This window comes from Pristiophorus japonicus, chromosome 9, assembly GCF_044704955.1.
Source record: "Pristiophorus japonicus isolate sPriJap1 chromosome 9, sPriJap1.hap1, whole genome shotgun sequence".
Classification (NCBI taxonomy): domain Eukaryota; kingdom Metazoa; phylum Chordata; class Chondrichthyes; family Pristiophoridae; genus Pristiophorus; species Pristiophorus japonicus.
Window position 1 is genome coordinate 214532427 of NC_091985.1, and position 27484 is coordinate 214559910.

Sequence of the window (27484 nt, forward strand, 5' to 3'; positions counted from 1 at the left end):
CTGAAACAGTCTGATGAACCTTCATTGCACCCCTTCTATGGTAAGTATATCCGTCTTTAGGTAAAGAGATCAAAACTGTACACAATACTCCAGGTGTGGTCTCACCAGGGCCCTATATAACTGCAGTAAGAAGCCTTTCCTCTTCTACTTTAATCATCTTGTAATAAAGACCAACATACAATTTGCTCTCTTAATTGATTGCTTGTTAATTGATGTTAACTTTGTGATTTTTGTACCCAGGTCCCTCTCCTTCCTCTGTTTTCTATTTTTCCTACCAAACTGGATATCTTCATATTTCTCCACTATATTCCATTTATCATGTTCTTGCCCACTAACTTAGCCTGTCGACATCCCCTTGAAGCCTCTTTGTACCCTCCTCACAAATTGTATTCCCACCTAGCTTTGTATCATTAGCAAATGTAGATATACAGGTTGTACTCTCCAGTCTGGGTCTCTTTCGTCTGGAAACAACCTTGGTCCGGCATCAGTTGTCTCTGTCTCTGTCTCTGTCTCTGTCTTCTTCTCTGTCTCTGTGGCTGAGCTCTCTCCCTATCTCGCAGCTTCTCTCCCCTCCCCGCCATTTCTCTCCCCATGCATGCACAGGACATGTCCGGGTTGCTGTCAGCAGCTGACCTCCCGAGTTCCGGAAAATTCTCTGGTCTGGCACCGGCCCGGTCCCAAGGATGCCGGACCAGAGACGTCCAACTGTATAACATTTGGCCCCCTCATCCAAATCACTGATATATATTGTGAATAGCTGAGGCCCAAGCACCATCCTTGGAGTACCCGACCAGTACAGCCTGCCAACCTGAAAATGAACCGTTTATTCCTACTCTGTTTTCAGTCCATTAACCAATCCTCAATCCATGCTAGTATATTAACCCCCAATCCCTTGAGCCCTAATTTTGTTCAATAACCTTGTGTGACACCTTATCGAATGCCTTCTGAAAATCTAAATACACCACATCCACTGATTCCTCCTTATCTATTCTGCTAGTTACAACCTCAAAAAAGTCTCAGATTTGTCAAACATAATTTCCCTTTCATAAAGCAGTGTTGACTCTGCCCAATCTTATTATTTTTCTCGGAGTGCCTGTTACCACATCCTTAATAATAGAATTGTGCATTTTCCCTACTACTGATGTCAGGCTAACTGCTCTGTAGTTCACCGTTTTCTCTCCCTCCTTTCTTAAATAGTCCAGTTACATTTGCCACCTTCCAAACCACGGGAACCATTGTAGAATCTATGGAATTTTGGAAGGTGACAACCAATGCATCCACTATTTCTATAGCTAACTTTTTCAATACCCTCGGATGTGGGCCATCAGGTCCAAATGATTTATTGGCTTTCAGTCTCATTATTTTCTCCAGTACCATTTTTTTTTTACTAACACTAATTTCTTTCAGTTCTTCATTCTCACTGGACCCTGGGTTCTCCAGTAGTGCTGGCAAATTTTTTGTGCTTTCTTCCATTAAGACAGACACAAAGTATGCATTTAATTTCTCTGCCATTTCATTGTTTCCCATTATAATTTCTCCTGTCTCAGCCTGTAGGGGACCCACATTTACTTTTGCTAATCTTTTCCTTTTCACAGACCTATGGAAGCTTTTGCAGTCTGTTATTTTGTCTCGATAGTTTACTCTCATATTCTAGTTTCCGTTTCTTTATCAATTTCTTGGTCCTCCTTTGCTGAATTCTAAAATCTTCCCAGGCTTACTGCTCTTTTTGGCAACATTATAAGCATCTTCCTTTCATTTAATACTATCTTTAACTTCTCTTGTTGGCCACGGTTGGATAACTATTCCTGTGGGGTTTTTGTACCTTAAATGAATGTATGTTTGTTGTAAATTATAACTTAATTCTTTAAATGCTAGCCATTCCTTTTCTACCATCATACCTTTTGATATAGTTTCCCAATCTACTTAGCCATCTCTCCCCTCATAGCTACATAGTTTCCTTTGTTTAGATGTAAGACCATAGTTTTGATTTAACTAAATCACTTTCAAATTTAATGCAAAATTCTATCATGTTATGGCTACTCTTCCCCAAGGGCAACTTTCCTACATGATTATTAATTAATCCTTTCTTGTTGCACAATACTAGATCAAAAATAGCCTGTTCTCTCGTTGGTTCCTCAAAATACTGATCTAGAAAACCATCTTGTATACCTTCCATTAATTCGTCCTCCACACTATTACTGTAAATTTGGTTTGCCCAGTCTATATGCAGATTAAAGTCCCCCATAATTATTGTATTACCTTTGTTACATGCACCTCTAATTCCTTGATTTATACAGTGCCTTACATTACCACTACAGTTTAGGGGCCTATAAACAACTCCCACCAATGTTTTCTGCCCTTGCTGTTTCTAAGCCTCACCCAAACTTCTCCTATTCCTTGATTTTCCGAGCTAAGACAGTATTCTTTATCCCATCCTTTATCAGGGCTACCACTTCTCCTTTTCAATTTTGCTATCTCTTCTAAAAGTTATGTATCCCGTAATACTTAGTTCTCAACCGTGGTCACTTTGCAACCACAGCTCCATAATGGTTATCAGATTAAACCTATTAATTTCTATCTGCGCTATCAATTCATCTATTTTCTTGCAAATACTTCATGCGCTCAGATATAGTGCCTTTAGCTTTGGCTTTTTTCTATTTTTCCTTAGTCAGTAATGCCCTATTACCTTTGTTACTCTCTCTGTCCCTTCCTGACCCACTCTGCTTATTTTTATTCAAAACTCTGCTCTAGAGCCTTGACATGTCTCTTGTTGCTTTTTCTCTCTATCTAAACCGTGCTGTACTTTCCTGGATCTCTCCACCCAGCCTTCAATAGTTTAAAGCCCTGTTTACTGTCCTAGTTATTCGATTCGCCAGGACACTGGTTCCTGCCCAGCTCAAGTGGAGCCCATGGCAAGGGAACAGCTCCCTCTTTGCCCAGTGCTGGTGCCAGTGCCCGTAAAGAAAAACCCCTGCCTCCCACACCACTCTTTGAGCCATGCATTTACTGTTCTAATCTTCTTATCCCTGTAACAATTGATATGGGGCTCAGGTAACAATCCAGAGATTATTACCTTTCAGGTTCAGCTTTTTCATTTGAAACTCAACACCTCCATCTTTTTCCAGCAGAACCTCATTCCTAGTACTACCTATGTCATTGGTTCCTACATGGTCCACAACAACTGGAACCTCCCCTTTCCATTCCATGTTCTGCCTCTGATCTGCCCCAGGGTGGGGGAAGTGTGTGATGTCCCTGTGGGATGCAGTTTTTCAGTGTCTGACTCTGAGCTGCCCCAAGGTGGGGACAGTGTGTGATGCCCCTGTGGGGTGCAGTATTTTCAGTGTCTGACCCTGAGCTGCCCTCATTCCTCCTGCTCTAGGGGGCAGTCACGCTCCTCTCAGTTGGAGTTAATAGGAGGGACCACATCATTCACTGGATACCAGCGGTATTTCAAGGCACATCACGTCCAGCTACCTCCCAGAGAAATCCAAAATCAACCTGCAGATTCAATTCATTTTATTATCAATTGTTAACAACATTTAGCTCCATTTGATGCAGCTTTCAGTATTTGAAGAATCCCTTTAAAGAGTTAAGTATGGATGCAAACACAATTAGAATTATTTTTATCTGACCCTTTTCCCATTGATTAATTGGTCAAATATCCAGAATATTAAACTCCAGCCCAGTTAGAGGGTGAAATCACTATCAGCAGAAAGAAACCCCAACTGTCAGAATGGACACGATTCAGTCTAGGGTAACAGCAGAATCCAAACCCTGCAGTCACTTGTGAACTCGCTGATGTCTTACCAGGTTGAATGACCGAGCGTATCCCTTCCCACACACAGAGCAGGTGAACGGCTTCTCCCTCGTGTGAACTCGCTAGTGTACTAGCAGATGGGATGACCGAGCGAATCCCTCCCCACACACAGAGCAGGTGAACAGCCTGTTCCCAATGTGAACTCGCTGGTGAGTTAGAAGGTTGGATGAACAAGTGAATTCCTCCCCACATTCAGAGCAGGTGAACAGCCTGTTCCCAGTGTGAACTCGCTGGTGAGTTAGAAGCTTGGAACAACAAGTGAATCCCTCCCCACATTCAGAGCAGGTGAACAGCCTGTTCCCAGTGTGAACTCGCTGGTGAGTTAGAAGCTTGGAATAACAAGTGAATCCCTCCCCACACACGGTGCAAGTGTACGGCCTCTCCCCGGTGTGAATTCGCTGGTGTCCCATCAGGTGGCTTGACTGAGTGAATCGATCCCCACACACGGAGCAGATGAACAGCCTCTTCGCAGTGTGACTTCGCTGATGTTTTTCCAGCTCTGAAGGGTAATTAAATCTCTTCCCACAGTCCCCACATTCCCACGGTTTCTCCATGGTGCGGTTATCCTTGTGTCTCTCCAGGTTGGACGATCAATTGAAGCCTCGTCCACACACACAACACGTGTACGGTTTCTCACCGCTGTGAATGGTGCGATGTTTTTTCAGGCTGTGTAACTGGTTAAAGCTCTTTCAACAGGCAGTGCACTGGAACACTCTCACTCGGGTGTGTGTCTCGGTGCTTTTCCAGTCACACTGATGTTTGAAATCTTTTCCCACAGACAGAACAGGCAAACATTTCTCCTTGCACAGTCAAAGGCTGATGACATTCAGGTCCTGAGGAATCGTGTTATTCTGTCAGATCTTGACGTGATGTTTGGTTTGATTTTCCCATCTGCAAATCCTGCCCTTCTTATACCCTGCAAAAGGAGTTTACAAAAATCATTACTGCAAATACCAGACACAAATTCAAAACAGACAATTCTAGATTCCATGGAACATTCTTTCCTCTCTCGTTCCTCCAAAGCTGTAAATCCCTGTCCCATACACTCTCTGTCCTGAAATTCAAACACATCGTACGTCTGAAAACAACATGTCCTCCGCTCCCAGTTTTCACCATCTACTTTGTCTAGGTTCAGTTCTACACTCACTGGTTCCCCTAACCTCCCCTGAAGGTGCTGCCTCTGGCTGGGTTCAGTTCTACACTCACTGGTTCCCCCCTCTCCTCCCTTGAAGGTGCTGACCCTGGCTGGGTTCAGTGGGACCCTGTAGCCACGCCCACACTTTGCTCCTCTGCAAAGATGGCCATACATGCACTCTACGTCTCGATGAATCGTGATGGTGACGCACAAACCTGCAGCTTTCCTTTTGTTAATAATAATAATTTTTATTTATATAGCAGCTTTAACATAGTACAATGTCTCAAGGCGCTTCACAACAGTGTCACAAGACCAGTTACCCTAACATCTGTCGCAGGACATTTGGAAAAGCATAATTCAGTCAAGCAGAGTCAGCATGGCTTTGCTCCTGCTACGGCCCCAGTTTCCGGATACACTCTTATGTTTATAGATTCTGTCCCTTCCCGTCACGCTTTGGTTTTCATTTCCCCCAATGCTACCCTGCTCTATTGCCTTCACCTTGTCCTTTAAGCTTTTAGGTTTCTGCTCACCTGAACCCTCCCCCCACCGCGCCCTGCCCCCACCCCCTCCCCCCGCCTGATTAGTTAAAGCTCTCTCTGCAGCCGCAGTTATTCGGTTCGCCAGGACCCTAGCCCCAGCACATTCCAAGTGGAGTCCATCCCTAATATAATGTGGGGAAAATGTGAGGTTGTCAACTTTGGCAAAAAATAAAAAAGCAAATTATTATTTAAATGGAGAAAAATTGCAAAGTGCTGCAGTGCAGAGGGACCTGGGGGTACTTGTGCATGAAACACAAAAAGTTAGCATGCAGGTACAGCAAGTAATCAGGAAGGCAAATCGAATGTTGGCCTTTATTGCAAGGGGTTGAAGTATAAAAGCAGAGAAGTCCTGCTACAACTGTACAGGGTATTGGTGAGGTTACACCTGGAGTATTGTATACAGTTTTAACCTCTGTATTTAAGGAAGGATTGGAGGCAGTTCAGAGAAGGTTCACTAGGTTTATTCCGGAGATGAGGGGGTTGATTATGAAGATAGGTTGAGTAGGTTGGGCCTATACGCATTGGAATTCAGAAGAATGAGAGGCGGTCTTATTGAAACATAAAAGATAATGAGGGGGCTCGACAAGGTAGATGCAATGAGGTTATTTCCACTCATAGGGGGAAACGAGAACTATAGGACATAGTTTCAGAATAAGGGGTCACCCATTTAAAACTGAGATGAGAGGAATTTATTCTCTCAGGTGGTTGTAAATCTGTGGAATTCTCTGTCCCAGAGAGCTGTGGCGGCTGGGCCATTAAATATACTTAAGGTGGAGATAGACAGACTTTTGAGCGTTAAGGGAATAAAGGATTATGGGGAGCGGACAGGGAAGTGGAGGTGAGTCCATGATCAGACCAGCCACGTTCTTACTAAATGACAGAGCAGGCTCGAGGGGCCAAATGGCGTGCTCCTATTTCTTATGTTCTCATCACACAGTACCAGATCTAAGATAGCCTGCTCCCTGGTTGGTTCTGCAAAGTACTGTTCAAGGAAATTATCCCGGATACACACTGTGAATTCTTCCTCAAGGCTACCTTGGCCAATTTGATTTGGTCAATCAATATGAAGATTAAAATTGCCCATGATTATTCCTGTTCCTTTTTTACAAGCCTCCATTATTTCTTAATTTATACTCCATCCAACAGTGTAGCTACTGTTAGGGGGCCTATAGACTACACCCACCAGTGAGTGTAGTATTTATTCTGTATCTGTCAGTCTTTGGTTAGCGAGTGTGGCTTTTCCTTTATACCTGTAAGTTTATGGTATGGAAGAGAGGTTTTCACTCTGTACCTGTCAATTACTGGTAAGTGAGTGTGGGTTTCATTCTGTATCTTTCATTCTTTGGTATATGAGTGTAAATTTTACCCTGTATATAACAGTTTTTGGTGTGTGTGTGTGGATTTCACTCTACTTGTCAGTCTCTGGTATGTTAGTTTGCGATTTCTCTATCCCAGTTTCTGTTATGTGAATGCGAGCTGTATTCTGTACCCATCGGTTTCTGAAATGTGAGTGTGCATTTTACTCTGTTCATGTCTGTTTCAACTCTGTGATTGTGGGTTTTCCTCCAGCACTGTAAATTTTTGGTATTTGAGTGTTGATTTTCTTCGTGAGTGCTGTTTTACTCTTTGTTTGTCAGTGTTTGATATGTGAGTGTGGGTTGTAATCTGTATCCGTCAGTTACCGGTGTGTGTGTGTGTGTGTGTGTGTGTGTGTGTGTGTAGCTTTCACTCTCTACCTTTCAGTCTCTGGCATATGTGTGGATTGTATCTGTAAATTTCAATCTCTGGAAGGCGAGTGTGGGTTTTACTCTCGGTCAGTTTCAGGTAATGTGGGCTTTTGTCTGTATCTGTCTGTTTCTGGTTTTTGAGTGGGGCTTCATTTTGCAACTTTCAGTTTCTCTGATGTGAATGTGGGTTTTAGCGCTGTACCTGTCAGTTTCAGGAATGGGAGTGTGGGGTTTTACACTGTACCTGTCAGTTTGTGTTACATGAGTAAGTGTTCAATCAGTACAATAACTCCCAGTTTCTGGTAAGGGAGTGCATATTTAAGTCTGTATCTATCACTCTCGAGGATGTGTGTGAGAGTTTTATTCTTTATCTGTCAGTATCTGAGATTTGAGTGTGGTTTTTCTCTATATCTGTCAGTTTCTGGTATATGTATTTGGGTATTATCTGTATGTATCAATCTCGGTAACATGATTGTGTCTTTTTGTCTATCTTTCACTCTTTCACTCTCTGGGATGTGAGTGCAGGTTTTAATCTTTATCTGTCACTCACTTTTATGAGCGTGTGGATTTTACTCTACAGTGGTCATTCTCTGGGATGTGAGTGTGATCTTCACTCTGTATCTATTAGTCTTTGGTGTGAGTATGGGGTTTTCTCTGTATCCATCAGTCTATGGTATGTGAGTGTGGGTATTATTCTGTGAATGTCAGTCTATGGTATGTGTATGTGGGGTTTCCTCCTGTCAGTTTCTGTTATGTGAACGTTTTATTCAAGTGTGTGAATGTGGATTTCACACTGTACCTGTCAGTCTCTTGTGTGTGAGTGTGGCACTTTTTAGCTGTACGTGTCTGTTTCTGTTATGAGTGGGGTTATGTTCTATATGTCACAGTTTCTGTTATGTGAGTGTGCAGTTTACCACATTCTACCTGTCTGCCACTGGTATGTTAATGTGTGTATGTTTTCTGTACCCGTCAGTTGCTATTATATGAATGTTGATTTCATTCTGTGCCTTTAAGTGTCTGGTACAGCTGTGGTATTGTGGGTTTGACATTGAATCAGTCAGTCACTTTCAGGTGAGTGTTGATTTTGCTCTGTCACTCTCTGATATGTGTTTTATTCTGTATCTGTCCGTCTCTGAGAAGTGAGTGTGGGTTTCATTCTGTATCTATCAGTTTCTGATATTTGAGTAAGAGTTTTAATCAGTACCTGTAAGATTCTGTTACAGGAGTGTGGTTTTTAGTCTGTATTTGTCAGTCTCTGGAGTGTGAGTGTTGGTATTACTCTGTATCTATCAGTCTCTGGAATGTGAGTGTGGGTATTACTCTAGCTATCAGTCTCTGGAATGTGAGTGTGGGTATTACTCTGTATCTATCAGTCTCTGGAATGTGAGTGTGGGTATTACTCTATCTATCAATCTCTGGAATGCAAAAGTGTTTTTTTTCTGTACCTGTCAGTTTCTGGTGAGTGACTGTGGAGTTCACTCTCTAACTATCTGTCTCTGGTATGTGAGTGTGAGTATTTGTCTGTAGCTGTAATGGCCTGGTATGGGAGTGCGGGTTTCACTGTCAGTCAGTCAGTCAATCTCAGGTACTGGAAGCGATTGTGATTCTCTCTCAATCTGTCATTCAATGTGTCTGAGTATATGAATCATTATGTTTCTCTCAGTCTCTGGTACTGTTTGAGTGTGGGATTGATGATGTATCTGTTAGGCTGGTGATGTGTGTGAGTGTGGGATTGATGATGTATCTGTTAGACTGGTGATGTGTGAGTGTGGGATTGATTATGTATCTGTTAGACTGGTGATGTGTGAGTGTGGGATTGATTATGTATCTGTTCGACTGGTGATGTGTGAGAGTGTGGGATTGATTATGTATCTGTTAGACTGGTGATGTGTGAGTGAGGGATTGATTATGTATCTGTTAGACTGGTGATGTGTGTGAGTGAGAGATTCATTATGTAATTGACAGTCTCTTGTACTGAGCTATTCTTGCTCTGTGTGACTGTTGGATTTGGTTCCTTCTCCACCTGCTGTAGGCGGATGATAGTTTGCGATTATAGATGACTGTCTCAGAAGGAGATTTGGTTCAGTCCATTACCTCCGTTTCTCTGTTCTTGTATGTGAGCTGTTGGGTTTGAGAGTCATTGTTTAGACACGAGTGTGAATTGACACTGTGTCAGTGTCTAGCCGTTCGTGTGTGTAAGGGAGTGAAATTGGATCTGCCTTTCAATGCGATATGATTGGACTTTGAAACAACACTTTATTGTACTGCTCCAAGTGACTGTGGGATTCATAATATAACTCTGGGAATTTGGATCACTGTGGGACTGACAGCTTCTGCTGCCTGTGACAATATGATTGAGGTCAGTTCTGTGTCTCTGCGCTGAGTGTGATAATGTACTTACTGTGTGTGAGAAGGAGCTGCCTGCACTGTTCCTTGTGTTCCGGGTTGAGAAAAGATCAAATTTATTCTGGCTTGGTGAAGTATTTTGCTCTGAGAATAATAATAGGAAAACACTATTAGTTATGATATGGACAGCCAATGGAGAGAATATAAAAATAAAGTTATAATTCATGTGTTTGTGTTCAATAAAGTAAAGTATCTGGAGAGAGGAATCTGCGATACAAACAGTGTCATTGTCTGATCTCACTGCAGTACAGCGACACTCAGATTCCCCACACCAGGTGTATAGGACAGTTCTATAGAAAGTTATCAGCATCCAGACACAACCCAAACCCAGCACTGGTCTATGAATGGGACCACCCGGTGGGCACAATTCAGGTTGGTATCTCCCGCTTCCATGGGACTACCTGTAAAATTCTGAATTGCTTCCTGGAATATAACCACAGGTACCTGGGCTGTACAACAATTGTTCTCAGTCTATTGAAACAGAGTTAACGGCCTGTGTCATTAGCAGAATGTCACAGTTACCAGATGCTGATGTATCTGAGGGGGCGATAAAGTATCGCTCGATCACCAGCAACATGGTTCTGAAGAATTCAATGCACCAAAACAAAATAACCCATTTTTGAAATGTCTCCGATCACATTCCTCTTCTGGTGCCTGCAATAGATGCACTTTGTGACACTCCTCACATCCTCACTCTCAGGCTGTGTTTCCACTGTTCAATGTCCAAGAACAACAGACACTGTGAGATTGGAACTGAATCAGGAACATTCACTACTGATTTGGGGAAAGAAAGCAACAATGATTTGAAAGAGCGAGGTGATTTACTTTCTCTGTTACCTTACACCGTACACACACAGCCCGAGAATGGGCTCCCCCTTTCCCCACTCACTCCATGTTCCAGAACTAGTTCCTACTCCACTCTGCCTCTTACAAACAGCCCCCGACTGCCGCTGAACTTACCCCGACTCAAAACCCATCTGCGGACACAATTCCAATGTGATGAGCTGCTGTAAGGAGGCCGCTGTTTGCTCCCTTACTCGGGCTTGGATATCTCCGCTCCCTGATGTGTTCAATGATCATCAGCCCAGCACAGAGGAAACGGCAGCCGCTGACAGAGCTGGAGGAGGGGAGCTCGCATGGGCCCTTCCTGTCAGTTTAAACACTGTGTGCGGAGGGGAGGAGTATTTAGCGCATGCTCAGACCATCTTTTTGTCACAAATTAAATTAGCAAAAATGGGATTGTTTCACAAGTTGCTTTTGTCACTAATTAAATGGGCCACATTGAAAAAACGAGTGTGTGAGCCTGACACTGGAGAAAGGGTGCCTAAACTGTTCTACTCGTTCCATCAGTCTCTGGTGCGTGTGTGTTTCCCTGTCAGTTTCCAATAGGCGAGTATGGGTTTTACTTGCATATTATTGCTCAGATACGTGGGTGTGGGTTTCATACTGTACCTGTCAGTTTCTGCTATGTGAATGTGGGATTTATTCTGTACCTGTCAAGTTTTGATGGGAGTGTAGATTTTATTCTGTATCTGTCAGTTTCTGGTATCTAAGCGAATCTTTATCTGTACCTGTCAGTTTCTGTTATGTGTGTCCTTTAACCTATATCATCAGCTTCTGGTATGTGAGTGGATATTGACCAGTATGTCAATTTTTCGGATTGGAGTATGGATTTTATTCAGTACCTATCAGATTCCGGTATGAGAGTATGGGGTTGAATCGGTACCTGTCAGTTTCTGATATGTGACTGTGGTTTTAATCTGTACCAGTCACTTTCTGGTATCTAAGTGAGGATTGCATTCTGTACCTGTCAGTTTCTGGAATCTGGGTGTTGATTGTATTCTGTACCTGTCAGTTTCTGCTTTGTGAATGTGGGTTTTATTCTGTACTTGTCAGTTCCTGCTGTGTGAGTGTAGGAATTAATATGTACCTGTCAGTTTCTGGGATGTGATTGTGTTTTTTTTTCTGTACTCAGTTTGTGGTAGATGTGTGGGGTGTCAGTTTCTGGTATCTGAGTGTGGATTTTTACCTTTACATGTCAGTTTGTGCAATGTGAATGTGGGATTCATTCTGGATCTCTCATTCTGGGGTAAGCGAGTGTGTGTTTCCTCTGTACCTGTTAGTTTCTGGTATGAGAGTGTGGGATTTATTCTGTACCTGTCAGTTTCTGGTATGAGAGAGTGGGTTTTATCCGATATTTGTGAAATTTACAGATCAGAGATGACCCCAACAGACAATAGTTTTGCACATTATATTGGACGAATGCGATTCAGAAACATTTGGAGTAGAGACGAGCTATTAGTGCATAATATAAACCATGTCTCTCAGTGATGCAGTGAGTGTGGGATTCACTCTGTATCTGTCAGTCTGTCGTACAGTGAGTGAGTGTTCGATTCACTCTGTATCTAACATAAATGCTAGTGTTTGTTGTTGCTGTAGAAATGAAGATTTTCAGTTACTTACGTGGTTAACATTTAAGCAGAAGAAAATGTCAGAAGCAGCCTCTTGGATAACAGTCGGGAAAGTGCTGTTACTGGTGAGATCACGATTTGCTTGATGCAAACTTGGCTAATAACCCAAGAGGTGATGGAAAAGAAAGCAACATTTTGGGACATTTGAGCGAGATGATAAAACATAATCAGCGCGAGGAGCGCCGATCAGAGAGCTGGTGCACAAGAAGTATTGAGCTCCTGTTTACTGCCGATGCTATTTCCAAAACAACGGAGAAGAACAGTCCCTGGATCTGGGAACTTGAGGAGGCCTTTCAGCACATGGAATCTGTTAGAGGAACAGAACTCCCTCCCTCACAGTACTGTGGGAGTACCATCATCACACGAACTGCAGCCATTGATGAAGGTGGCTCACCACCATCTTCTCCAGAGCAATTAGGGATGGGCAATAAATGCTGGCCTTACCAGCAACACCGACATCCAGTGAACAAATTAAAAAAAGGCAAATCATCCCTTCGAGCGTGTTACATACAGAACAGGAGGAGGCCCGTTCAGTCCCTGGATCCTGTTACATAGGAACAGTCAGCCATTCTGCCCCTCGACTCTGTTACATTAGGAACTGGAGTGGGCCATTCAGCCCTGGAGTCTGCTTTACAGGAATAGATGGACACCATTCAGCCCCTCAAACCTGTTACAAATGAATAGGAGGCCCTTCAGCCCTCGTGTTTGTTGCATTGAAACAGGAGGTGAGCATTCAGCACCTCAGCCTTGCGAAAAGGAATTAGTGGTGGCAATGCATCGACTGGATACTGTTACACAGGAATAGAGGAGGCCATTCATCCTCTGGAGCCTTTTACTTTCGAACAGGAGGAGGCCATTCAGCCACCTCGAGCCTTTCACATCGGAACAGGAGTAGGCCATTCAGACCCTCAAGCATGTTACGTAGGAACTGGAGGAGGCTATTCACCCCCTCCGAGAAAGTTCTAGGAACTGGAGAGGGCCATTCTGCTCCTTGAGCCTGTTACATTAGGAACTGGAGAGAGTCATTCAGCCATTGGAGTTAGAAAGCAATAGGAGGAAGCAATTCTGCCCCTCAGGTCTGTTACATTAGGAATAGGACAAGGGCATTCATCCCCCGGGACTGTTTCATGGGAACAGGAGAATGGCATTCAGCCCCTCGAGCTTGTTACATTGGAACTGGAGGAGGCCATTCAGCCCCTGGAGTCTGTTACACAGGAATAGAAGTGGTTATTCAGCCCCTGGAACCTGTTACATAAGAACTAAAGGAGGCTATTCTATTCCATTCCATTCTAGCCTGATACATAGGTACAGGGGAAGGTCATTCTGCCCCGAGAGCTTGTTACATATGAAAGAGGAAGCCTTTAAGAACCTCGTGTTTATTACATTAAGAACACGAGAAGGTTACTCAGTATCTCCAGTCTGTTACACTAGCAACAGGAGGTGGCCATCAGCCCCCTCAGGCCTGTTACACAGGAATAGAAGGAAGCCATTCAGCACCATAAACATATTTAATTTGGACAACCTGTCTGTGTATCCGCACACTGTGATAGGTACCGTACCTACTGTGTGTGAGGAGGAGCTGGTTGCACTGTTCCTTATGTCTCAGGTGGTGGAAACCTCACATTTGCTCCGGTTCCTTCAATTCCTTGCCTGTAGGAGGAGAAGGTATCTCTGATCATTCAAGAATAAGAGGGGTAGAAAAGACTAAAGTGATGAATGTAATCGTTCAATTAGTAATCATTATGAACATTCACAAAGGGAAGCCAGCGATACAAACAGTGTCAGTGTCTGACTCCACTGCAGTACTGCAGCACTCAGCTTCTGCACACCAAGTGTGTTGGGCAGATTTACAGCAATTTACTGACATCCAGACACAACCCAACCCCTGCCCTGCTTCAGGAATGGGACGACCCGATGGAGCACGGACTTTTACACAGCTCAGATTGCTGCTCTCCTCTCCCAGGGCACTAACCGTTCAACCAAAAACAAAGAGCCACTGTTTAAAACGTGTCCTTCACATTTCTCACCCGGTGCCTGCAATAGATGCTCCTTGTATAAATCCTCAGTGTCCGGCTCTGCTTCCACCGCTCACTGTCCAATGATCATCATCATAGGCAGTCCCTCGGAATCGAGGAAGACTTGCTTCCACTCCTGAAGTGAGTTCTTTGGTTGCTGAACAGTCCAATACGAGAGCCAGAGTCCCTGTCACAGATGGAGCAGATCGTCGTTGAGGGAAGTGGGGTGGGGGGGGCGGGACTGGTTTGCCGCACTCTCTTTCCGCTGCCTGCGCGTGATTTCTGAAGGCTCTTGGCAATGAGACTCGAGGTGCTCAGTGCACTCCCGGATGCACTTCCTCCACTTAGAACGGTCTTGGGCCAGGGCCTCCCAGGTGTCAGTGGGGATATCACACTTTATCAGGGAGGCTTTGAGGGTGTCCTTGTAATGTTTCCGCTGCCCACCTTTGGTTCGTTTGGGTTGAAGGAGTTCCGAGTAGAGCACTTGCTTTGAGAGTCTCTGACAACAAACACGGTGAGACTGGAAGTAAAGCAGGAACGTTCACTACTGGTTTGGAGGGAGAAAGCAGCAATGATTGTAAACAGCAGATCCTTCCCATTCTGTCTCCCTTAACCGGGACACACGCTGTCCACACACAGCCCGAGAATGGCCTCTCCCTTCCCCCACTCACTCCACGCACTGAGACCAGTTCTTGCTCCACTCCGCCTGTTACACACAACCCCCGACTCCCCCTGAACTTCCCCCGGACTCAGTGCTGATCTCTGAGCCCATCTGCGGACACGCTCCCAAAGCGATGTGCTGCTGTAAGGAGGCTGCTGCTCGCTGCCTTACCCCGGGGCCGCGGTGTCTCCATTCCGGTTGCTTAAACCATCTTCTTCCGCTCACTGAGTGAATGGTGCTCACAGGCAGGGCTGGAGGAGGGGAGGGCGCATGTGCTCTTCTGCTTCCTGGAAATCCACTCAAGGGACGGGGCTGATCCGCACATGCGCAGTCTTATAATCAGCAAAGTGAACTTTCCCAATTCACTTTAATAAGAATATGAGCAAAGGAACTGGGCCTGGGGAGCAAGGACAGAGATTGTTTAAAGTCCCTTTGAGATGCTCAATTTGGGATCATTCCGTGCACATTGTTTTTCCATTCATGAGCCTGTCCTCACAAAGCAATCCTGCAGAAACATCGGAGGGACGGGGGAGTAGGAGTGTTTGCTGGGACCGTGCAGGAGTTAATATCTGACAGACACAGTCCCAGATTAATTTAATCAGAGTGAAACACTGGATCAGAGTAATACCGAACGGCCCTGAGCTGCAAGATTGCAGAGAGTACAACAGGCAAGCGAGGGTTAAATGTGAGACGTTGTTTTTTTCACTCTCTGACACTGTCCTGCAGTGTGGGATTAATAATGTGTCTGTCTGTAGTACAATTATCAGTGAGAGACTTTAACTTCTGTCCCTCCAATGGGGACTTTCAGGATAAAAGCAGACTTCACAGGTCAGTCTGGAACTGATACTGTGCATGTTTCTGTGTCTCACCGTCCTGCCTCGATCTCGATCTCTCTCTCTCGATCTCGTACTGTTTGTGAAGGCGGGATACTGTTATTTCACGTGATGTGGACACACTTGTGAGTACAACACTGGCACATAGAAACAAAGAAAATAGGTGCAGGAGTAGGCCATTCGACCCTTCGAGCCTTCACCGCCATTCAATGAGTTCATGACTGAACATGCAACTTCAGTACCCCATTCCTGCTTTCTCGCCATACCCCTTAATCCCCCTGGTAGTAAGGACTACAGCTAACTCCTTTTTGAATATATTTAGTGAATTGGCCTGAACAACTTTCTGTGGTAGAGAATTCCACAGGTTCACCACTCTCTAAATGAAGAAGTTTCTCCTCATCTCAGTCCTAAATGGCTTACCCCTTATCCTTAGCCTGTGACCCTTGGCTCTCGACTTCCCCAACATTGGGAACATTCTTCCTCCATCTAACCTGTATAAACCCGTCAGAATTTTAAACGTTTCTATGAGATCCCTTCTCATTCTTCTGAACTCCAGTGAATACAAGCCCAGTTGATCCAGTCTTTCTTGATATGTCAGACACTGTTTCTCTCTCTGGTGCTATACGTGACAGTGAGGCACTGTTACTGAGTGTAATATGGAGACACTGATGCCAAGTATAAGACTGATAATGTGTGTGCTCTCTCCCCCCATTGGTGTTATACATGAATGTGTGATACAAGTATTGACCCTAATATGCAGACACAGTTAGGGTGTTTAAGGCTGATACTATGCCTGTCTCTCTGCCGCTCACTCTGATAGCCATCTCTGGGTGATGAGGATGGGATGGATAGATCACTGGTAAATGTCCCTCAGTTTAGGAGGAGAGAGAGACAGACAAAGAGAGGCTAGTAGGGCGTTGAACACAATTTATATTTTCACGTTAATCAAACATATTTGCATATATGAAGGGGAAGTAATGTTTGACAAATTTGCTAGAATCCTTTGAGGATGTAACAAGAAGGTTGGATTAAGGGGAACCAGTGGATGTAATGTATTTGGACTTCCAGAAGGCATTTGACAAGGTGCCACATAAAACATTACTGCACAAGATAAAAGTTCACGGGGTTGAGGGTAATATATTAGCATGGATAGAGGCTTGGCTAACTAACAGAAAACAGAGAGTTGGATAATTAGTTCATGCTCTGGTTGGCAATCAGTAACCAGTGGCGTGCCGCAGGGATCAGTGCTGGGACCCCAACTATTTACAATCTATATTAACAACTTGGAAGAAAGGACCAAGTGTAACGAAGCCAAGTTTGCTGATGATACAAAGATGGGAGGAAAAGCAATGTGTGAGGAGGACACAAAAAATCTGCAAAAGGATATAGACAGGCTAAGTAAGTGGGCAAAAATTTGGCAGATGGAGTATAATGATGGAATTTGTGAAGTCATGCATTTGGCAGAAAAAAAAAATCAAAGAGCAAGTTATTTTATAAATGGAGAAAAATTGCAAAGTGCTGCAGTACAGCAGGACCTGGGGGTACTTGTGCATGAAACACAAAAGGTTAGTATGCAGGCACAGCAAGTAATCAGGAAGGCCATTGGAATCTTGGCCTTTATTGCAAAGAGGATGGAGTACAAAAGCAGGGAAGTCTTGCTACAGTTATATAGGCTATTGGTGAGGCCACACCTGGAATACTGCGTACAGTTTTGGTTTCCTTATTTATGAAAGGATATACTTGCTTTGGAGGCTGCTCAGAGAAGGTGCACGAGGTTGATTCTGGAGATGAGGGGGCTGACTTATGAGGAAAGGATGAATAGGTTGAGCCTCGATGCATTGGAATTCAGAAGATTGAGAGGTGATCTTATCGAAACGAATAAGATTATGAGGGGGCTTGACAAGATCGATGCAGAGAGGATGTTTCCACTGATAGGGAAGACTAGAACTAGGGGGCATAACCTTAGAATAAGGGGCCACTCATTTAAAACTGAGATGAGGAGAAATTTCTTCTCTCAGAGGGTTGTAAATCTGTAGAATTCACTGCCTCAGAGAGCTGTGAAAACTGGGACATTGAATAAATTTAAAACAGAGAGAGACAGTTTCTTAACTGAGAAGGCAATAAGGGGTTATGGGGAGCGGGCTGGAAAGTGGACTTGTGTCCATGATCAGATCAGCCATGATCGTATTAAATGGCGGAGCAGGCTCGAGGGGCCGTATGGCCATACTTTTGCTCCTATTTCTTATGTTCTTATGTAAATTTGAGGTCATCCAAAACTCAGCAGCCCATGTCCTAACTTGCACCAAGTCCCGATCACCCATCACCCCTGTGCCCGCTGACCTACATTGGCTCCCAGTTAAGCAACATCTCGATTTCAAAATTCTCATCCTTGTTTACAAATCCCTCCATGGCCTTGCCCCTCCCTATCTCTGTAATCTCTTTCAGCCTCATAATGCCATGTGATGTCTGCGTTCTTCAAAATTAGCCCTCTTGAGCATTCCTGATTAGAACTGTTCAACAGCCTTCAGCTGCCTGGGCCCGAAGCTCTGGAACTCCCTCCCTAAACCTCTCTGCCTCACATTTCTTTCCCCCTTTAAGATGCCCCTTAAAGCTACTCTTTGACCAACTTTTAGTCATCTGCTGTAATTTCTTCTTATGTGGCTCGGTGTCAAATTTATTTGCTTTGTCTCATAACACTGAAGTGCCTTGGGACATTTTACTACATTAAAAGCGGTATATAAATAAAGTTGTTGCTGTTGATAGCAATGGGAGCTCGTACAACCGGAGCTCCCATTATTACCAATGAGAATACTAGATGTTCATTGGTGGTCCAGGCCCACGTGATCCCAGGATACGAATACATACCTGGAAGACATGTTCCTGTACACTGCACTACGAAACTCAGACTCACAATCCTATGTTCCTCTGAAACCATCAGGCAATTTTTTTTTAAAATTCTGGTCGGATGCGTTCACCCAAAAGAAGCTTCCAACCGCAAATTTCCGCCCAAAGTATTGGTTTAATTTCTCCGCCATTTCCTTATTCCCCATTATAATTTCTCAGCCTGTAGGGGACCCATGTTTACTTTTGCTAATTTTTCCTTTTTAACATACCTACAAAAGCTTTTACTGTCTGGTTTTATGTCTCTCGCTAGTTTACTCTCATTTTCTATTTTCCCTTTCTTCATCAGTTTCTTGGTTCTCCTTTGCTGAATGCTAAAATGCTCCAAATCCCCAGGCTTACTGCTCTTTTTGGCAACCTTATAAGCTTCTTCCTTTGATCTAAAGCTATTTTCACTTGTTAGCCACGGTTGGACCATCTTTCCTGTGGGGGTTTTGTGCCTTAAAAGGTATTAATTTTTGCAAATTGTGTATTCATTCTTAAAGCGAGCCATTGCTTATCTATCTTGATACCTTTTAATGCAGTTTCCTAATCTATCTTAGCCAACTCACCCCTCATACCTAAAAAGTTTGCTTTGTTTAAATTTAAGATCCTAGTTTTGGATTTAACGAAATCACTTTCAAAGTTAATGTAGCATTCTATCATATTATGGTCATTCTTCCGTTGCCAGCACGTCCCATGTACAAATAAACAAAATAAACGAGACTCACTGTTAAAAGTTGTTGCTGTTAATAATCACAAATCACTTTTTACAAATCACTCCAGGGCCTCGCCCCTCCCGATCTCTGGAATCTGTTGCAGCCCACAAGATGTCTGCACTCCTCAAATTCTGCCCTTTTGACCATCCCTGATTATAATCGCTCCACCATCGGTGTCCGGCCCTTCAGCTGCCTGGGCCCCGAGCTCTGGAACTCCCTCCCTAAACCTCGCCGCCTCTTTCCTACTTTCAGACCCTCCTTAAAACTTACCTCTTTGACCCAGCTTTTGGTCATCTGCCGTAATTTCTGCTTTTGTGGCTCGGTGTCAAATGTATGTGTTGTGTCCTGTAACACTGCTGTGAAGCGCCTTGGGACGTTTTACTACGTTAAAGGCGCTCTATAAAGAAAAGTTATTGTTAATACTGCAGGAGTGAGGGATTGACTGAGTAGGGAGTCTGGCGCAGGCGCACTGCGAGCAGTCGTGCCCCTCACCACCGACGCCTGATGTGACGTCACCCGGCCGGTGCGTGGTGAGGCGGTTGAATTTTTGTTTCAAATCAGGAGCCACGTGACCCCTGAGCTGCCCGTCCCTTCAACACAGTGGGCAACCTGACTGCCTGCCTCTCTTCCGCTCTTACATCCGGTCCAGGGTGTCCTTGGAGATGGAGCACGCGGTGTCCACCGGTACGCTCGCGGCCTTCCGCGAGAGGTGCGCACCGGAGGGACTGGAGTGCATCATCACGCCCGGCGACCAAATTTTAATTTGATTTTACGTTTTTAAGTTTAATTTGTTTTAATTGCCGGTGCTTTTAGTGTCCCCCTTCCCTTTTATAGGGGGCACTGGGGAAAATTGTGATTTTAGTGCCCAAAAAAAAAGAAAAACACAAAAAAAAAAGGGTGAAAAAAAAAGGGCCTTGTAAATGTCTGGAGTGTCACCCAGGTCGGGTGGCACCATTTAATGTTTTATGTTTTTGCAGGTGAACTCCAAAAAGAGTTTCAACACAGTGGGCGGGGCTCTGAGGCGCTGCCGGCTCCTACTGGTGGGAGTGGCTGGCAATCTGCTTCGTTTAACCAATAGTCGGCCGCGAATTCCGCAGTGCGCATGCTCGGTGCCGCACTCCGCACTCCCCACCCCCAGTCCCCGGATGCTGAGCAGTTTGCTGTAACGAGCGGTTGGACAATGTGGGGAACCGGACTGGTGGGCGGCTGGGGCCGGGGCAGAGCGCTCGGCCGGCGGGCGGGCGGGGAGGGTGCGGTGAGTCTGTGAGGGAAAACACCGGACTGAACACAGCCCCGGAGCTCAGGGTTTGGGGACATGCGGGAGATAGACTGAAACTTCCAGTGAGCCCAGACAGTGTGTAACCCGGGGGCCCAGTGAGATCAGACAGTGTGTAACCCGGGGGCCCAGTGAGATCAGACAGTGTGTAACCCGGGGGCCCGGTGAGCTCAGACAGTGTGTAACCCGGGGGCCCAGTGAGATCAGACAGTGTGTAACCCGGGGGCCCAGTGAGATCAGACAGTGTGTAACCCGGGGGCCCAGTGAGATCAGACAGTGTGTAACCCGGGGGCCCAGTGAGATCAGACAGTGTGTAACCCAGGGGCCCAGTGAGATCAGACGGTGTGTAACCCGGGGGCCCAGTTAGCTCAGTGTGTAATCCGGAGGCTCAATGAGATCAGACTCTGTAACCCGGGGGTCCAGTGGGATGAGACAGTGTGTAACTTGGGGGCCCAGTGAGATCAGACAGCGTGTAAGCCGGGGAGAATTCTGGTGATTTTCTGTCAGTCCAGACGGGCGGGACAGGAATCTTGAGGAAAAGGATAAAATCAAACAGAAATACTGGACATATACTTTTCTGAAACGTTGGAAAAACACTTTACACTACATTCCACTTCACAACATTAATATTCTTCTAATTTTGTGATCTGTCATAATTAGATCTCCCAGTAAATGGCGGAGTGTTTGAGAAAGTTCCACAGCTGGAAGGAAACAGGGATTGTGGACTGAGGAACAACAGCAGGTGAACCAGCACAGGATTGTGAGAGCACCAACCAGGGAGCCCCTTCCGATTGAAAGTGCTTCAATAGATCGACTGGGGAGAAAGGTAAGAGAAAGTGCCATTTACTCAGACACACACCGGTCCTGTAGACAGTACACACAGGTTACAAGGTAAGACAGGAAATGAGACTGGGAGAGTCTGACCACCGAGCACAATTATCCAGCATGAGGCCGTGCAATGGGATGTGAAGTGAGATCACTTTCTGTCTCTAAACACACAGTCACAGTGAATCTTGTGTGTGTTTTAGAGTAAAGGGCTTTGATCTAAGAGGTGACTCCAGTTTGAGGCAGAGCCCAGCAGATGGACCAGTCTCTGTACATTAGGTGGGGCTGAACTCACACCGACACCATCAGATCTCAATGTTCAAATATTTCCCATCTGGTGAGGAAGCCAATGGAAAGATTGAACCGGAAGCACGTCGTCAATTCAGAGATCACGATGCACAGACCAATCTGAAATACCAGCACGGCCTGTCACTGACAGAATCAATTATTCATTCATGAACGTTTAGAATTATAAGAAAATATATTGATAACTACTAATATTGAAGCATTTACGATTAATTGATCACTAGAGATATGTAGTATTCTAATATAGTGAGATAGAGATACGGAGAGTTGCAATTTATTTATTGGCGTTGAACTTGACCCCGAGATGAGCTTCTGAACCCATATTCCCTCAATCATCGAGTACGCTTACTTCCAGCTCCATAACATCGCCGGTCTCTGCCCCTTCCTCATCCATGCCTCTGTTACCACGACATTGGACTATTCCAATATTCTCCTGATCGGCCTCACACCATGTACTCTCCGTAAACTTAATCTTATCAAAAACACTCCTGCCCGTATCCTTACTCAGGAACACAAGAAATAGCAGGCGTAGGCCATAGGACCCCTCCCATCTACTCTGCCATATAGTAAGATCTCTATTCGATAGAGAATTTCAAAGATTCACAACTCTTAAGTGAAGAAATATCTTCTCATTTCAGTCTTAAATAGGCGATCTCATCCTAATACTAGGATCGATCCCTAGTTCAAGACTATCCGGCCCTTGTCAATTCTTCTAAGAATTTTATGTTTCAATGATATCACCTTCCATTCTTCTAAACTCCAGAGAATATAGCCTATTCTAATCAATCTGTCCTCAGCCCTCTCATCCCAACTTGTATCAATTTCCCTTCACCCATCACCCCTGAGCTCGCTGAACTACATTGGCTCCTGCTCCATCAGTGCCTCAATTTCAAAATTCAAATCCTTGTTTTGGCATCTGACCAGGACCTTGTCCCTCCTTATTGCTGTAACCTCCTCCAACCCTACAATCCTCCAATTCTGGCCTCTTGAGCAGCCCCAATTTTCATCCCTCCAATATTGGTGGTCGTACCTTCAGCTGCCGAGGCCATAAGCTCTGGAATTCCCTCCCTAAACCTCTTTATTACACTCCTTAATACCTATCGTTTTGAACAAGCTTTTAGTCACTTGTGCTAATATTTCCTTACGTGACTGGATGTCAAATTTTGTTTGATAACGGTCCTTTGAATTGCCTTGGGACATTTTACTACTTTTAAGGCACGATATTAATGCAATTTGTTGCTGATAACTGAAGATATTTCGAATTGTCATGATTCTCACTAGGGTACAGTTTAGCCTCTGGCACTGACTCACTGGGGTACAGTTCCTCTGACACAGATTTACTGTGTATCTAATTCGTGCTGTCCCTGCCCTGGGACAGTTTAGAGGGAGCTTTAACCTGAAACTGATCAGGAGCTGCAGGTGGAAAGTTTTGTACTGCTGCTGAATTTTAATTGATAAGCTGCCCAGTGCGCTCAGGGTGGACACTGAAGTTCGCCCAGTGGCAGTGTAGAGGGAACTTACTTTGTATCCAACCCATACTCCACCTAGTCTCTGGGAATTTAATGTGAATTTGAAAGCAATTGCTAGGGTAGATAGCGAGAAATTTATTCTGCTGCTTGGGGTGTCTAGGACAAGGGACATAACCTTAAAATCAGAGTCAGGCCATTCAAGAGAGATGTTAGGAAACCTTTCTTCACTCAATGGATGGTTGAAGTGTGGAACTTCCCACAATAAACAATCGATGCTCGCCCATTGAATAACTTTGGGCCGGTTGTGATTTCTGCCCAATGACCCGTTGCTTGTTCCTTTGGATTGGATCTTTATTTATTCCCTTTGGTTTGTTTTCAGTTTCAGTGCTGGACCCACCACTCAAAGCACTTTGTCTGACCTGCCCTGGGAATGAGCAGACTCCTCCCTCATCTCCCACACTGCACCGTCTCTCCTCCTCTTTCCCCCTTGGTTGTGTTCCACACTCTGGGCCCTGGCCCTTCCCCGGGGATTCTCAGTATGAACAGCGGGATGTGTGTTGAGACAGGATGTCCCAGCTCTCCACCTTTAAATGGCCCTGCTTTATGACATCACTGCAATGCCTAGCGACTAACCTCACTGACCCCAGCTCATTATGGGCTGGCAGCATCTGATGGGACAGTGTAGAGGGAGAAAGACTTGGATTTATTTGGTGCATTTCACGACCACCGGACCTCTCAAAGCGCTTTACAGCCAATGAAGTACTTTTGGATTGTAGCCACTGTTGTAATAAGGGAGATTTACTCTGCATCTAACCCGTGCTGTACCTGTCCTGGGAGTGTTTGATGGGATAATGTCGATGGAGTTTTACTCTGTATCTGACCTGTGCTTTACCTGTCCTGCAAGTATTTGATGGGACAGTGCAGAGGGGACTTTACTTTGTATCTAACCCATGCTGTACCTGCCCTGGGTGTGTTTGATGGGACAGTGTAGAGGAAGATTAATAGTGTATCTAACCCATGCTGTACCTTCCCTGCGAGTGTTTGATGGGACAGTGTAGAGGAAGATTTCCTCTGTATTTGTCCTGTGCTGTACCTGCCCCTGGGTCTGTTTGATGGGACAATGCATAGGGAGCTTTACTCTGTATCTAACCTATGCTGTACCTCCCCTGGAAGTGTTTGTTGGGTCAGTGTAGAGGGAGCTTTACTCTGTATCTAACCAGTACCATACCTGCCCTGGGATTATTTGACGGGACAATGTAAAGGGAGCTTACGCGGTATCTAACCCATGTTGTACCTGTTCAGGCAGAGTTTGTATCTCTGTATCTAACCCATACTGTAATTGCCTTGGGAGTATTTGATGGAAGAGTGTAGTGGGAACTTTACAATTTATCTAATCCGTGCTGTACCTGCCCTGAGAGTGTTTGATGGGACAGTTTAGAGGGAGATTTACACTGTATCTAACTCTTGCTCTACCTGCCCTGAGAGTGTTTGATGGGACAGTTTAGAGGGAGATTTACACTGTATCTAACTCTTGCTCTACCTGCCCTGAGAGTGTTTGATGGAACAGTTTGGAGGGAGCTTTTCTCTGTAACTAACCCGTGCTGTACCTGCTCTGGGAGTGTTTGATGGGATAATGTAGACGGAGATTTACTGTGTATCTAAACTGTGCTAACCTAGCAAGTTGTGACGAGGACTCCAATAATCTACAAAGGGATATAGATAGGCTCAGTGAGTGGGCAATACTTTGGCAGATGGAGTATAATGTGGGAAAATGTGAGCTTATTCACTTTGCTGGGAGAAATAAAAAAGCAAATTATTATTTAAATGGGGAGAGAATACAAAATGCCGTGTACAGCGGGATCTGGGGATCCTTGTATATGAAACACAAGAATTTAGCATGCAGTTACAGCAATTAATTAGGAAGGCAAATGGAATGTTGGCCTTTATTGCAAGGGGGATGGAATATAAAAGTAGGGAAGTCCTGCTGCAAATGTACATGGCATTGGTAAGACCACACTTGGAGTACTACATACAGTTTTGGTCTCCTTATTTCAGGAAGGATATACTTGCATTGGAGGCAGTTCAGAGAAGGTACACGAGGTTGATTGCTGAGATGAAGGGGCTGTCATAATGAGAAAGATTGAGCAGGTTGGGCCTGTACTCATTGGAGTTTAGAAGACGTAGAGGTGATCTTATTGAAACGTATAAGATTCTGAGGGGGCTTGACAGGGTAGATACAGAGAGGATGTTTCCCCACGTAGGGGAATCTAACACCAGGGGGCATAGTTTCAGAATAAGGGGTCGCTCATTTAAAAGGGAAATTAGGAGCAATTTTTTCTCTGAGGGTTGTGAATCTTTGGAATTCATTACCTCAGAGAGCTGTGGGGGCTGGGTCATTGAATGTATTTAAGATAGGGATAGACAGATTTTTGAATGATAAGGGAGTCAAGGGTTATGGGGAGTGGGCGGGGAAGTGGAGTTGAGGCCTGGATCTGATCAGCCATGATCTTATTGAATGGCGGAGCAGGCTCGAGGGGTCAAATGGTCTACTCTGCTCCTATTTCTTATGTTCCTGCCCTTGGAGTGTTTTATGGGACAGTGTAGAGGGAAATTTGCTCTGTACTTAATACTTGCTGTACCTGCCCTTGGAGTCTCTGATGGGACAGTGTAGGTGGAGGTTTACTCTGTATCTAACCCATGCTGCACCTGCCCTGGGAGCGTTTCGTTAGACAGTGTACATAAGAAATAGAAACAGGAGTAGGCCATACGGCCCCTCGAGCCTGCTCCGCCATTCAATAAGATTATGGCTGATCTGATCATGGACTCAGCTCCACTTCCCCGCCTACTCCCCATAACTCCTTATCCCCTTATCGTTTAAGGAACTGTCTATTTCTGTCTTAAATTTATTCAATGTCCCAGCTCTCTGAGGCAGCGAATTCCACAGATTTACAATCCTCAGAGAACAAATTTCTCCTAATCTCCTTTTTAAATGGGCGGCCCCTTATTCTAAGATCATGACCTCTAGTTCTAGTCTCCCCCATCAGTGGAAACATCCCCTGTGCATCCACCTTGTCGAGCCCCCTCAAAGTCTTAAACATTTCGATAAGATCGCCTCTCATTCTTCTGAACTCCAATGAGTAGAGGCCCAACCTACTCAACCTTTCCTCATAAGTCAACCCCTCCCCCCGCCCTCAGCCCCACAATCAACCTTGTGAACCTTCTCTGAACTGCCTCCAAAGCAAGTATATCCTTTCGTAAATATGGAAACCAAAACTGCACACACTATTCCAGGTGTGGCCTCACCAATACCTTGTATAGCTGTAGCAAGACTTACCTGCTTTTATACTCCATCCCCTTTGCAATAAAGGCCAAGATACCATTGGCCTTCCTGATAACTTGCTGTACCTGCATACTACCCTTTTGTGTTTAATGCACAAGTATCCCCAGGTCCTGCTGTACTGCAGCACTTGGCAATCTTTCTCTATTTAAATAATAACTTGCTCTTTGATTTTTTTTCTGCCAAAGTGCATGACCTTACACTTTCCAACATTATACTCCATCTGCCAAATTTTTGCCCACTCACTTAGCCTATCTATATCCTTCTCAGATTTTTTGTGTCCTCCTCACACGTTGCTTTTCCTCCCATCTTTGTATCGTCAGCAAACTTGGCTACGTTACACTCGATCCCTTCCTCCAAGTCGTTAATATAAATTGTAAATAGTTAGGGTCACAGCACTGATCCCTGTGTCACCCCACTAGTTACTGGTTGCCAACCAGAGAATGAACCATTTATCCTGACTCTGTTCTGTTAGTTAGCCAATCCTCTATCCATGCTAATATATTACCCCCAACACCGTGAACTTTTATCTTGTGCAGTAACTTTTTACGTGACACCTTGTCAAATGCCTTCTGGAAGTCCAAATACACCACATCCACTGGTTCCCCTTTATCCACCCTGTTCCTTACATCCTCAAAGAACTCCAGCAAATTTGTCAAACATGACTTCCCCTTCATAAATCCATGCTGATTCTGCCTGACCAATTTTGCTCATCCAACTGAACTGCTACTGCTTCTTTAATAATGGACTCCAACATTTTCCTAACCACAGATGTTAGGCTAACTGGTCTATAGTTTCCTGCTTTTTGTCTGCCTCCTTTTTCAAATAGGGGTGTTACATTTGCAGTTTTCAATCTGCTGGGACCTCCCCAGAATCCAGGGAATTTTGGTAAATTACAACCAATGCATCCACAATCCCTGCCACTACTTCTCTTAAGACCCACAGATGCAAGCCATGAGGTCCAGGGGATTTATCTGCCTTTAGTCCCATTATCTTACTGAGTACCACCTTCTTAGTGATTGTGATTGTGTTAAGTTCCTCCCCCCATATAGCTCCTTGACTATCCAC

General features: G+C 44.7%; 1 protein-coding gene and 1 pseudogene across 8 annotated transcripts in view; one reads left to right on the forward strand and one right to left on the reverse strand.

The window, feature by feature from the left end:
- LOC139274116 (zinc finger protein 585A-like) overlaps nucleotides 1–27484 on the forward strand; it is a 120737-nt pseudogene that overhangs the window by 19431 nt on the left and 73822 nt on the right.
- LOC139273646 (oocyte zinc finger protein XlCOF26-like) overlaps nucleotides 3502–27484 on the reverse strand; it is a 178958-nt gene continuing 154975 nt past the window's right edge. For 3 of the 8 annotated variants that reach the window (XM_070890661.1, XM_070890660.1, XM_070890662.1), the window contains one exon: nucleotides 3502–4733. In XM_070890661.1, the coding sequence (XP_070746762.1) occupies nucleotides 3880–4371 (492 nt within the window). In that variant the 5' untranslated portion in view covers nucleotides 4372–4733 and the 3' untranslated portion in view covers nucleotides 3502–3879. Of the gene's footprint in view, nucleotides 4734–10584; nucleotides 10673–12087; nucleotides 12196–13654; nucleotides 13746–14942; nucleotides 14964–19473; nucleotides 19633–27484 lie in introns of those variants that run through there. The other 5 variants (XM_070890665.1, XM_070890666.1, XM_070890667.1 and 2 more) reach the window with 5 other exon arrangements.